The sequence below is a fragment of the Artemia franciscana genome, chromosome 7 (genome assembly GCF_032884065.1).
Source record: "Artemia franciscana chromosome 7, ASM3288406v1, whole genome shotgun sequence".
NCBI lineage: Eukaryota > Metazoa > Arthropoda > Branchiopoda > Anostraca > Artemiidae > Artemia > Artemia franciscana.
The window spans coordinates 60491188-60504092 of record NC_088869.1 but is presented as its reverse complement, the minus strand read 5'-3'; the positions used below and the strand labels follow the sequence as shown (position 1 = coordinate 60504092).

The 12905-nt window shown below is 34.0% G+C and overlaps 1 protein-coding gene across 1 annotated transcript in view; it reads left to right on the top strand.

Moving 5' to 3' along the window:
• LOC136029559 (protein PALS1-like) overlaps positions 1-12905 on the top strand; it is a gene marked incomplete in the record, with an annotated part of 254054 nt that overhangs the window by 68411 nt on the left and 172738 nt on the right. The window contains 1 exon segment of the mRNA XM_065708038.1: positions 92-209. Coding sequence (XP_065564110.1) covers positions 92-209 — 118 coding nt within the window.

Sequence of the window (12905 nt, the reverse complement as noted above, 5' to 3'; positions counted from 1 at the left end):
GTCTTATTTTCTTAAGTACATTCAAATTCCTGGCAGCCATAGTCTCTCGAAAGGCTTTCTGATTATTTGCCACTGACAGATATATTTCTAGGATGGAACTATGGAGGTGAGAATTGGCCTTGGTCCAAGTGATAAGCGATTTGGTTTTTCTGTAACCGGTGGCTCGGAAGATGAAGTATCGAAACCATGCATTGATAAAATTACTGAGGGTAAGTATACAATTTCAAATGTTTCTAATGTAAAACCAATTTGGTACTTGTATGATATAGCTCCTACCGCTCATGGTGCTCATTCATTGATGATTTGTAGAACCGGTTTTTTCGTTAGTTTTTTTCAGCTTAGCGTAAGACAAGACAAAAAGAAATAACAGAATAGATGGCAAATATATAATTTGGGCTATATATTTGCACATTATGGGTGGCGGTGGGGTCAAAAATTGGACAGCGTGAAGTTGGAAAACAATTCTTACTTAATAACAACCAGAATAATTGTACCTAACACATTAGCCAAGCAGACCCGCTATACTTTACCCCCATCCTCCTAATGCGCAAACCATACTTAGGCATATTTCATTAGTATTGAGCGTCAGAAAAACATATTAGGATAATATCAGGTAGGGCTATGGACCGCTGATTTTACTAACAGTTGCAAAAATATTTGCCTCTTGCTATAGCAAGAGGATAAATGAATCTTTCAGTGTCTACAAAAAGGCATCCTCAGCGAGGAGTACACGCATCCCTAGGGATGCATTCAGTACCACTATTTAAGAAACCCATAGGACGCATGAGTGAACGAAAATCCACGTCGTTTTGCTTACTGATAAGAACTTATGGGTATATTTACCTAAATTCCTGGAACTTCTTAAAACCTTCGGCTCTCCATATGCTTTGTTTAAGGTAATTGTAAAGGGTTTTTTATGGATCTTCCAGTTTTCAAATTTACGAAAAATTGATTAAAGAAAAAAATGGGTTTAATTTCTATAAAGCAAAACAAAATATAAACTACACCTTAACTAAAAAAATAAAAATACTCCGAATATTTTGGCCACACCTCCGGGAGCCTTTCTCAACGGAAAAAAAATAAGAAAATTACAAACAGACAATTTAAGACTTTTTTTAAGACATCATAAATAAAATACCACGACAAATAAAACACCACAAAAAAATATAAACAATAAAATAAATAAGAACAAGTCACATTATAAAACAAAACAAATTTAAAAAAAAGGGAATAGTTGTGGGAAAAGTCAAAATCATGGCCAATTGTAGAAAAAAGCCAAGACAGATTGTCCAATTAAGTGGGCAGCCCAGTCAAGGTTAATTTTACCCCTTTGATTGCCGTCGTTACTGTCTCCTATTTATGATACTATAACTGACGGTAATTACTTTAGAATAAAACTAAAGCAACTGTATATAATGAAACTTTCCTCTGCCACATTCGCTGTATAAATGGGAATCTTTTAAAAATGAAAACTTGCAACAAAACAAAAGCAGGTCACCCAACCCCAAATCCAATCAAAATCTTACAGGTTAATGAAACAAAATTATGAATTATAAATTGAATGCACTTTTTAATTTGCTATTTTAGCTGCAGTCCGTTGACTTCTTACAGCATTGAACTTGCTTTGACTATTCTAAAGTCTTTCTTTTTTATTCTAAAGTTATTACCGTCAGTGCAGGAGTTTTGTTTTATAATGTGAGTTGTTCTTATTTATTTTATTGTTTATATTTTTTGTGGTGTTTTATTTGTCGTTGTATTTTATTTATGATGCCTTAAAAGAAATAATATGAAAAAAACTTCGTTTTCTTAAAGAGTTAAAGAGGCTGCGTCCCAAAGTCGAACCTTAAAACGTACAGGAATTAGAAGAGGCAGTTGGGGGGCTGCCGCCCCCCAAACCCCCAGCTTTTAAAGACTCTTTTGTACAGGTTTTTTGTTTTTTTGCTAACCCCCCGCTCTTGGCTTCGGAAAGGCCCTCTTTTAATTAAAAAATAATTGAAATGAATGAATAATGGAATAACTTCGAAAAATGTTAAACACAAGAGGACAGGAGAACCATTGCGCCGAAACTAGTAATTAGTAACAATGAAGTCCCCCCACAAAAAAACCTGTCCAAAAGAGTCTTTAAAAGCTGGGGGTTTGGGGGGCGGCAGCCCCCCAACTGCCTCTTCTAATTCCTGTACGTTTTAAGGTTCGACTTTGGGACGCAGCCTCTTTAACTCTTTAAGAAAACGAAGTTTTTTTCATATTATTTCTGTACGTTTTTCTACAATTAGGACTATAAGAAGACTATTAGGAGAGGCAAACCCCCCGCTTTTAAAGACTCTTTTGTACAGGTTTAATTTTTTTTCATATTAATTCTGTACGTTTTTCTACAATCCATGGTGGATGTAATTTAATAGTTCCTGTACTCCTCGTACAGGAATTAGGAGAGGAACCCACCCCCGCTTTTAGATCATTGTATAAAATAGAAAAAAAATAGATAGAATGACCGAAATGTTTCTTTTGCTCATAAGAAGCTAATATTCTGTTATCTCTCAAATGATAAGCTGTCCAGGTGTTATCAAAATTTTTTTGATGTTGTGAAAAAAAATCGCCCGTAAGGGACTTGAACCCTTGACCAGAGGATTAAAAGTCTCACGCTCTACCAACTGAGCTAATAACTTGCATGTGTGTAAATATAACTTCTCAATAGCTTTTAAAAATTTCAAATTAACATGGGCTCTTATGGAGAGAAATCCGTTAATTTAAATAGCTAATGGGTGGTTTCTGGAAAACAGGGAAGGAGTTATCGGATCAAGCTGAAATTTCGCGGATAAGCTCCTGGGCCGTAGGGGACCTTAACTTGTGAATTTCAGCCCGATCGGACAACGTTAAAAGGGGTGGGGGGGGGGGGTTGGAGGGTCGAAACTTTGGGGGGGTTAAGATTTTCCTACGAAACTTTCATGGGCACTTACTCGGAGAATTCCGCATCGAATGAGTCTTCGTACACCCAGATCCGATGTCGGATGTGACCTGTAGGCGTGGCGAAAAAAAAAGTAAATGAATTTTAAGTGGCTATGCGTGGTTTCTGGAAAACAGGGAAGGAGTTATCGGATCAAGCTGAAATTTCGCGGATAAGCTCCTGGGCCCTAGGGGACCTTAACTTGTGAATTTCAGCCCGATCGGACAACGTTCAAGGGGGGCTTGGGTTGACAGGTCGAAACTTTCGGCCAGATTTTCCCCATGAAGAAAAAGTTGGAGGGGGATGAAATTTTGCAGGTTTCTTAGTTGGAGCTCGGGCTACGAAATGCATCCCTCCCCATCCGTCTGCGACCACTGGAACCGAAGATCGCTTAACATTGTCGTGTGTCGCCTCTTTATAGAGGCACGAGTGTGCCTCCTTGATCTTAAATTGTCGGTTTGTAATTTTCTTATTTTTTTCCCCCGTTGAGAAAGGCTCCCGGACGTGGGGCCGAAATATTCGGAGTATTTCTATGTTTTTTTTTAGTTAAAGTGTAGTTTATATATTTTATTTTTTTTCACTGCTTTATAGAAATTAAACCCGTTTTTTCTTTAATTAATTTTTCGTAAATGGAAAAGCAGTGTGGTCTAAGAAATTATTTAAGTTTTCAAATTCACTTTTTACATGGAATATTAGCATCTAAATGACGAAGGCTACATGTGCATTTTTCTGATATCACCCATAGACTCTTATTCCTGAATATTGTCATTCCTTATCGATTGTTGCTAAAAAAAAAAAAAAAAAAAAAAAAAAAAAAAAAAAAAAAAAAAAAGTTTTGTGTTATCTTTTTTTCTATTTTCTGAAATAGGAAAACTCAGCTTCGCCGGCACACTCACTGACCCTTAAGACCTTCTACCTAGGTTTGAATGTTTTTGTCATAAAGGAACAGGTCTACTGCTATAACTTCGTTTGACTGTGGGTGGTAGTCTCATCAATCAAAATAGAGAATGGTGTTTTTTCCGTTTCCCTCACAATGGAATCTAGAAACTAAAACCTTGCCAACCAAAACAAAAACCATGCAGTTAGCAGCTGTCTGTTTTCTTAGCTCTACTTGGTGCCCTGCTCGTCATCGAAGGGCTGCACCAACGGTGAAATACCGACCGATTTCAAAACGGATATCATTCTTTTTGAAAAAAATTTAGTGAAGGTTTGCTGATCTACAAATTTGTTTAGTTTTATTTCCTCCAGCATTTTGGGAAAATATGGTTCCTATAAAACCTTTCGTTTTCATACTTACAAGTTAAAAATTTTTATTAGTATACTTTATTAAGTTTTATTATTTTAATAAGTTTCATTATTATTTTACGTTGTTTTTATTAAGTTTCATTATTATTATTTCAAAATGGATATCGTTCTTTTTGAAAAAATTTAGTGAAGGTTTGCTGATCTACAAATTCGTTTAGTTTATTTCCTTTAGCATTTTGGGAAAATATGGTTCCTATAAAACCTGTCGTTTTCATACTTACTAGTCAAAAATGTTTATTAGTATACTCTATTAAGTTTCATTATTTTAATAAGTTTCATTATTATTTTATGACGTTTTTATTAAGTTTCATTATTATTATTTCAAAACGGATATCGTTCTTTTTGGAAAAAATTTAATGAAGGTTAGCTGATCTACAAATATGTTTAGTTTTATTTCCTCTAGCATTTTGGGAAAATACGGTTCCTATAAAACCTGTCGTTTTCATACTTACTAGTCAAAAATTTTTATTAGTATACTTTATTAAATTTCATTATTTTAATAAGTTTCATTATTATTTTGTGACATTTTTATTAAGTTTCATTATTATTTTATTAAGTTTTTATTTTTATTAAGTTTGTTTTTTTTATAAATTTATTAAATTTCATCATTATTATGCTTCCGTGTTTTCCCATGATTAATAAAAAAAAAAACTTTCCGAAAAAGAAGTTTTTCAAAGAAAAGTAAAGGCTATTTCAAACTTAAGATCAGCAGATATATAGAGATATATGTAGATATATAGAAACAGATATATAGATATATATCTATATAAACGATATAGACTAACGATAAACGATATCGATATATCTATATCGATATATAGATATATAAACAGATATATAGATATATATCAGCAGATATAGCAGATATACAAATACCTGTTAAAATTCAAACTCAAAACGACCAGATATTACTATTAAAGAATAAATGAACCCAAAACGAACAGAAATCAAATGACCAACCATAGCAAAAAACATACAACAAGTAGTAATATAAATGAATAAATAAATCTTAAAAGTGAGAAATGCTTAAATTGAACATGCAAATCAAGCTTAAAATGAAAATCAATATTTTGCCATTGGAGTATAAGTAAAACCCAAAACAAAGAGAAATTAAATAAACAATCAATGCAAACAAACATACAGCAGACTCTAGTATAAATGAATAAATAAATCTTAAAACGAGTGAAAGTTAAATTGAACATGCAAATCAAGATTTAAACAAACAAAAATTACTAGAAAAAAGAGTTTGGGTGTTGCCTCCTTCTTTCACTGTAAAAGTCTAAGACCTACCGCATCATTGGCGCTTTACTGAAAACTATACGTGTCTTGAACAGTCTTGGAAAGTATAAGCAAAATCAAGCTGAATATCTGAATTGTTGAAAGATCCATCAGTTCCAGATTTTATTTCACTGTAATTTATTTTCATTTTCAATGCTGTAAAAACTGGAAAAGAAAGTATTTGTAATATAATTCGTTTTCAGTGAAGCGCCAATGACACAGTAGGCTTTAGGTTAACAAAGTTAAGGAAGGGGCAGTATATTCGTCTTGAAAAAAATTAGATAAAACTAATAAATTAAACTGAATATTTGATGTATAGCAATAATAATTGCTGAAAGGTCATCAGTTCAAAACTTTACTGTATTTTTAATGTTTATTTTCAATATTAAGTATAAAAGAAAATATTTGTAATGTAATTCGTTTTCAGTAAAGCGCCAGTGACACAGTAGGTTTTAGACTTTTATATTAAGAGAAGGAGGCGATACCCAAACTCTTGTTTGTAGTTATTTTGTACTTTTCAAGCTTGATTTGAATATTCAATTTAAGTTTCATTCGTTTTAAGATTTACTTATTCATTTATACAAGTATCTGTTGTATGTATGTTTGCACTGATTGTTTATTTAATTTCTGTCCGTTTTGGGTTTGTGTTAGAAGTGTCGTTTTCAGGGTTTTTCTTGTTATGAATGGGTGTCTTTCTTTGGGTTTGGGTTTGTGTTTAGTTTGTGTTTGGGTTGGGTTTGTGTTTTAGTTTGGGTTTGTGTTTAGAAGTGTCGTTTTCAGGGTTTTTCTTGTTATGAATGGGTGTCTTTCTTTGGGTTTGGGTTTGTGTTTAGTTTGTGTTTGGGTTGGGTTTGTGTTTTAGTTTGGGTTTGTGTTTAGAAGTGTCGTTTTCAGGGTTTTTCTTGTTATGAATGAGTGTCTTTCTTTGGGTTTGGGTTTGTGTTTAGTTTGTGTTTGGGTTGGGTTTGTGTTTTAGTTTGGGTTTGTGTTTAGAAGTGTCGTTTTCAGGGTTTTTCTTGTTATGAATGAGTGTCTTTCTTTAAATACGGTTCAAAACCGTATACGAATTGTTATTCGAGTGTTCAGCCGTGCCGGTTTCATCCTCAATAGGGAAGACCTAAGATAGAAAATTACTGTTTTGATGACATTTCTTGTTCTTCCCATAGATTCGATAGGGAAAAAATTGGCAGGCTTGGGAGAAATCTGGGGGACTTGTTAGCGGAGAAATAAACTTTCTCAGCTTTCTCATTTTTACGGCGCGTGCTTGCTTGAGAGCTCAGGTTTTCCTTTTCCCAGCATCTCTCATCTTCAGTTCTTTTTTGTAATAAGAAAAAATGGTTGATCTAGGTGGATATGTCATTATATTAGTCGAAACAAAAGATAAGAAAATTAAACTTTATGGTATGTTATCCTTCAAGGGCAAAAGTTATTATTGTTTAATGCTTGTTTAGTGGGTTGAATTTGTAGGGAGTCTGCTCCGAGAATTTGAAGAATCCATGATGTTCGAAATTTTAGAATTATTGGTTTTAAATCTGTTGTCTAATGCTTATACCCCGTTATTAGAGGCAAAAATGGGTTAGATATCCTTTGGCCTCTCCCAAATGTTGTTTCAAGTAATAAGGGTATTTTATAGAATTTATACTTGGACTCGTACTTTATTAATCGCCTATTGAATTAGTGCAGTTACGTAGGCAAGGTGGGAGGACTCTTTGGACTTATGCTCTTCCCAAATGTCAAGATTTTTTAAAAAAATTTCAGTGATTTAAAAAATTGTTAAATAATTCACTAGTTTTTAAGTCTCTCCTCTTTTTTTCCTGAATTTTTTCTAACTCCAACTTCATTGACGAAAAGATTACTGCAGACACAACTGACCTACTGCTATTATTGTATATTTTTTTGTACAAAAGCCACCAACAGCTAAGTATTTATATTTATAATAATATATTCGTATTATAATATATTTTATATTATAAATAATATATTTATAATATAAAGAAAGAAAACGATCAAAAGTTATTTATTAAACACGGGCTACGTAGGTTCAAATTATAGCTTCGAAAGGATATCAAAATAGTATCAAGGATGTCATGAATGATATTATGATACCTTATAAATGAAAGGGATATAGGGCTCATAAGGATAAACACTGGGTGTGCGTACTGAATGCAAGGCTAAAAGTAGATGAAAAAAGTGTGACAAGTTTAGAAGATTTATAAGAAGATTTAGAAGAGTCAGAAACACATTTTTTATTTTAATTACTCTGTTTTGTGTTTTTTCCCCTATTTCCTATGCGTGAAATAACAAATTGGTGATAACAGCGGTATTCCTTGTTGAGCCATATTAGAAATTAAATAAAAAAAACTAGTTTTTTAAACTGAAAGTAAGAAGCGATATTAAAACTTAAAACGAACAGAAATTACTCCGTATTTGAAATGGGTTGTCCCCTCCGCAATCCCTCGCTCTTTACGCTAAAGTTTTTAGTTGTTTTAAAAAGTAGAATTGTGGCAAAGAGTCAAACTTTAGCGTAAAGAGCGAGGGATTGCGAAGGGGGCAACCCATTTCATATACGGAGTAATTTCTATTCGTTTTAAGTTTTAATATCGCTCCTTACTTTCAGTTTAAAAAACTAGTATTTTTTTCATTTGATTTCTGAACGTTTTTGAATTAATGCATTTTTGATTTTGGCTCTCCGCACATAAATTATTAAAATGAAATTTGCATATTAATTTTTTTTTTTGGCTAATCGGCTTTCTCTTAGTTTTGATCAGACGATTTTGCGAAACAAGGGGTGGGGAAGGAGACCTAGTTGCCCTCCAATTTTTCGGTTACTTAAAAACGCAAGAAGAACTTTTAATTTTTAACGACCGTTTTTATTAGTAAAAAATATACGTAATTTAAGAATTAACTTACGTAACAAACTTTTATATTTTTGTATTTTTTATTATGTATATTAGGGGGTTTGTCCCCTCGTTAATACCTCGCCTTTTACACTAAATCTTAAGTTTTGTCCCAATTCTTTAAAAATGACTCCTGAATCAGAAAGGCCGTAGAATAAATATTTGAAATTACTAAAAATACTTTAGCATAAAGAGCAAGGTATTTATCTCCTCCTAAATACATCGCTCTTTATGCTAAAGTATTTTTAGAACCCCTCATATGCGTAATAATCTTTGTTCGTTTTAAGTTTTAATGCTACTCCTTACTTTCAGTTGAAAAAACTTTTTCGTGTTTATTTTTTCATTGTTTTTTTTTCATAGTAATGCTAGAAAATCCCGCGCCCTTTTCATTGCATTTCTCTTCCCCCATGACATATTCCTCCAAGAGAAGATCCTCCCATATAGCCCCCTCCTCTCAACCCTAACCCAAACCAAAAAAATCCCCCTGAAAACGTCTGTACACTTCCCAATAACCATTATGTAAACACTGGACAAAGTTTGTAACTTGCAGCCCCTCCCCCAGGGACTGTGGGGGAGTGAGTCATTCCAAAGACATAGTTAATATGGTTTTCGACCATGCAGAACAAAATAGCTGTCTCAAAATTTGGATCCGTTGACTTTGGGAAAAAATGAGCGTGGGAGGGGGCCTAGGTGCCCTCCAATTTTTTTGGTCACTTAAAAAGGGCACTAGAACTTTTCATTTCCGTTGGAATGAGCCCTTTTGAAAGGACCACTTGGTCGATACGATGACCCCTGGAAAAAAAAAACAAAACAAAATAAAAATAAATAAACACGCACCCGTGATCTGTCTTCTGGCAAAAAATACGAAATTCCACATTTGTGTAGATAGGAGCTTGAAATTTTGCTATAGGGTTCTCTGATACGCTGATTGCGATGGCGTGATTTTCGTTAAGATTCTTTGACTTTTAGGGGGTGTTTCCCCCTATTTTCCAAAATAAGGCAAATTTTCTCAGGCTCGTAACTTTGGATGACACATATGAAATTTGATGAAGCTTATATATTTAGAATCAGTATGAAAATCTGATTCTTTTGATGTATATTTTAACATCAAAATTCTGTTTTTTAGAGTTTCGTTTACTATTGAGCCGGGTCGCTGTTCGTTACCACGAACTGTTTGATTCGAGATGTAAGTGAGTAAGGACCTTTGAGGGATAAACATCCTATAGGATAAGTTTTATTGCAAAAAAACCTGCGGGGCATAGCAACACAGAATACTCTCTACAATATGAGATTCAAGTACATTTTTGGGGGGAAGTTAATATTTTAGGGGTGTGCTCCAGCTATCTTCAGTGATTTTTTTCTTCCAGTAGTTTAACAAAGACGTAGAATCGTATATAATCTACGTAGTTTCTGTACATGACAAAATTATCATACCTCTCAAAAGGAAATGGTATAAAATATTTATTCTAAAAAAATAATTAAAAAACTAATTAGTACATTGTGAATTGATTTCATTTTTGCAAGTAATTCAGCTAAAATTTTGCTTTCTCGTGTTCATGCCTTGCTTTAAGTAAAGTACAAACTTACTCTACGGAAAACGGAATTGCAATGTGATCCCGTTTCAATAGACTTTCTTATTACCAAGTACCATTAATTTTGAAAGAGCTTTCATGAAGCCTGTCGAAAGAGCTAACTTCTTGACTTTTCCAGTTTAAATACCTTTTTTAAGAAACACAATAAATAATCACTACTTCATATTTCAGGATTCTTAGCAGTTTTCCTAAGAAGGCCAGCACAGGATTATTAGAAAATAAATGCAATTATCATTTTTGCATTTTGGAGCTTTTTCAATTTCTTCTGGCCTTAATAAAACGATAACTAAAATAGGATTTGTGAAGTTTACTATTGTATTTTTATGAAAACCTCTATTTACTTTCGTTTTATAATTCTGAAATAATTGTATGTAAAATGATTTACTTTTCACAATTAGCGTTCCTCAGTGGCCCTGGCCATCCATTTTGTGTGGCTCCTTAATATCAACCCTCTTGTAGAACAGAAAAAAAATGATGCCACTATAACTGGATTTAATTACCTTCAGAAAAGAAAGCAAATTAATTATCAGAAATATCTAGATTATTGTCCCCCTTTAAAGTTTATATTAAAATGGTCACATATTGGGAGGTTTTTCAAAAAAGAAAAACGTTGTTCGTCACAATAAAGCAGATACTTTCTTGTCACTGTCAATGTTTTAGTAATTATTATTAATGTAATTCATGCTTTTGTTAAGTTTGCTGCTCCCTCTGCATGACTAAAGACTTGCTGAGAGCAGAACGAAAACATTCATGCGTGTCCACTTTCTACTTTTTGTGCGAATTCGTCTTTTAACAAGAGCCAAAAGCTCATATGGCATGAGCTCTAAAACAAATTCTAAGAATCAATAGATTGATTCAAAGGGAAAATAAGAGGCTTGATGCCGGTCAGGATTTAAAATAAGAGATCTGAGTCACGATGTCTTTCTAAATGTCAAAATTCATTAAAATCCGATCACCTACTCGTAAGTTACAAATGCCTAATTTTTGTAAATTTTCCTCTCCCTTTAGCCCCCCAGATGGCTATTCCCTCCCCCCAACTCCCCCAAAGAGAGCGAATCCGGTACGGTTACGTCAATCACGTATCAAGGAAATTTGCTTATTCTTTCCACCAAGCTTCATCCTGATTCCTGTTTTCCAAGATTTCCCTCTCCAACTCCCTCAATGTCAAAAGATCTGGTCGGGATTTGAAATAAGACCTCTGAGACATAAATTCCTTCTAAATTTCAAATTTCATTAAGATCCGATCGCCTATTCGTAAGATAAAAATACTACAATTTTCACATTTTCCAAGAATTTCGGTTTCCCTTCCAACTCCCCTCAATGTCACAGGATCTGGTCGGAACTAGAATTAGAGCTTTAAAGCACGAGATCCTTCTAATTATTAAATTTCATTAAGATCCGGTCACCCTTTCGTAAGCTATAAATACCTCATTTTTCCAAATTACCCCCCCCCCAACTCCACCAAAGAGAGTAGATCCAGTCCGGTTATGTCAGTCACGTATCTTAGACAGGTTTTTATTCTTCCCATCCAGTTTCATCCTGATCTCCCCGCTTTAAGTATTTTCTAAGATTTCTGGTCCCCCAACCCCCCCCTCCCAATGACGCTGGATCTGGTTGAGATTTAAAATAAAAGATCTGATTTACGAGGTCCTTCTAAATATTAAGTTTCATGAAGATCCGATCACTCCTTCGTAAGTTAAAAATACGCTATTTTTTCTAATTTTTCAGAATTAACCCCCCCCCAATAGAGTGGATCCGTTCTAATTATGTAAATCACGTATCTAAGACTTCTGCTTATTTTCCCCACCAACTTTAATCCCGATCCATCCAATCTAAGCGTTTTCCATGATTTTAGGTTCCCCCGCCCCAAACTCCCCCCAATGTCACCAGATCCGGTCGGGATTTAAAATAAGAGCTTTAAGACACGATATTCTTCTAAATATCAAATTTCATTGGGATCCGATCACCAGTTTGTAAGTTAAAAATGCCTCATTTTTTTCTAATTTTTCAGAATTAAACAGCCCCCCCCAACTACCCCAAAGAGAGCGGATCCGTTCCGGTTTTGTCAATCATGAATCTAGGACTTGTGCTTATTTTTTCCAACAAATTTCATCCCGATCCCTCCACTATAAGTGTTTTCCAAGATTTTAGGTTTCGCCCTCCCCCCCCAATGTCACCAGATCCGGTCGGGATTTAAAATAACAGCTCTGAGACACGATATCCTTCCTAACATCAAATTTCATTAAGATCTGATCAACCGTTCGTAAGTTTAAAAACTTCATTTTTTCCGAATGGTCAAATCATTCAGGGGGCATTTGAATGGTCAAATAACCCCCAGATGGTCAAATCGGGAAAACAACTATTTCTAATTTAATCTGGTCCGGTTCCTGATACGCCTGCCAAAATTCATCGTCCTAGCTTACCTGGAAGTGCCTAAAGTAGCAGAACCGGGAACGACAGACAGACCGACAGAATTTGCACTTGCTGTATGTCACTTGGTTAATACCAAGCGCCATAAAAATCAGGTAACAAATGGGAAGATTGCTTTTAAGTTTTGCAAAGTACCGCCTCTTACACCCCTAAAGGACCGCTTTTAAAGAGGACTAAAGCACCGCCTCTTAAACCACTAGTAGTCAGCTATTGAACCATCCATAGTATTCCTTTATAATAGTTTATCTTCAGCAAAGCCAATTCTTCGTTTCCGCATCATTTCCCCTTAATAATTTTATAATTTTTATATGATAAAATAATAAAAAAAAACTATAAAATAATTTTATAAAATATAAATAATTCTTATAATATATATAATTTTTATACCACAATGAACACATTTTTAGACTTATAAAATAATTTTTTAGACCTCAATGCCTTTCTATTTACGATTAATTCGAA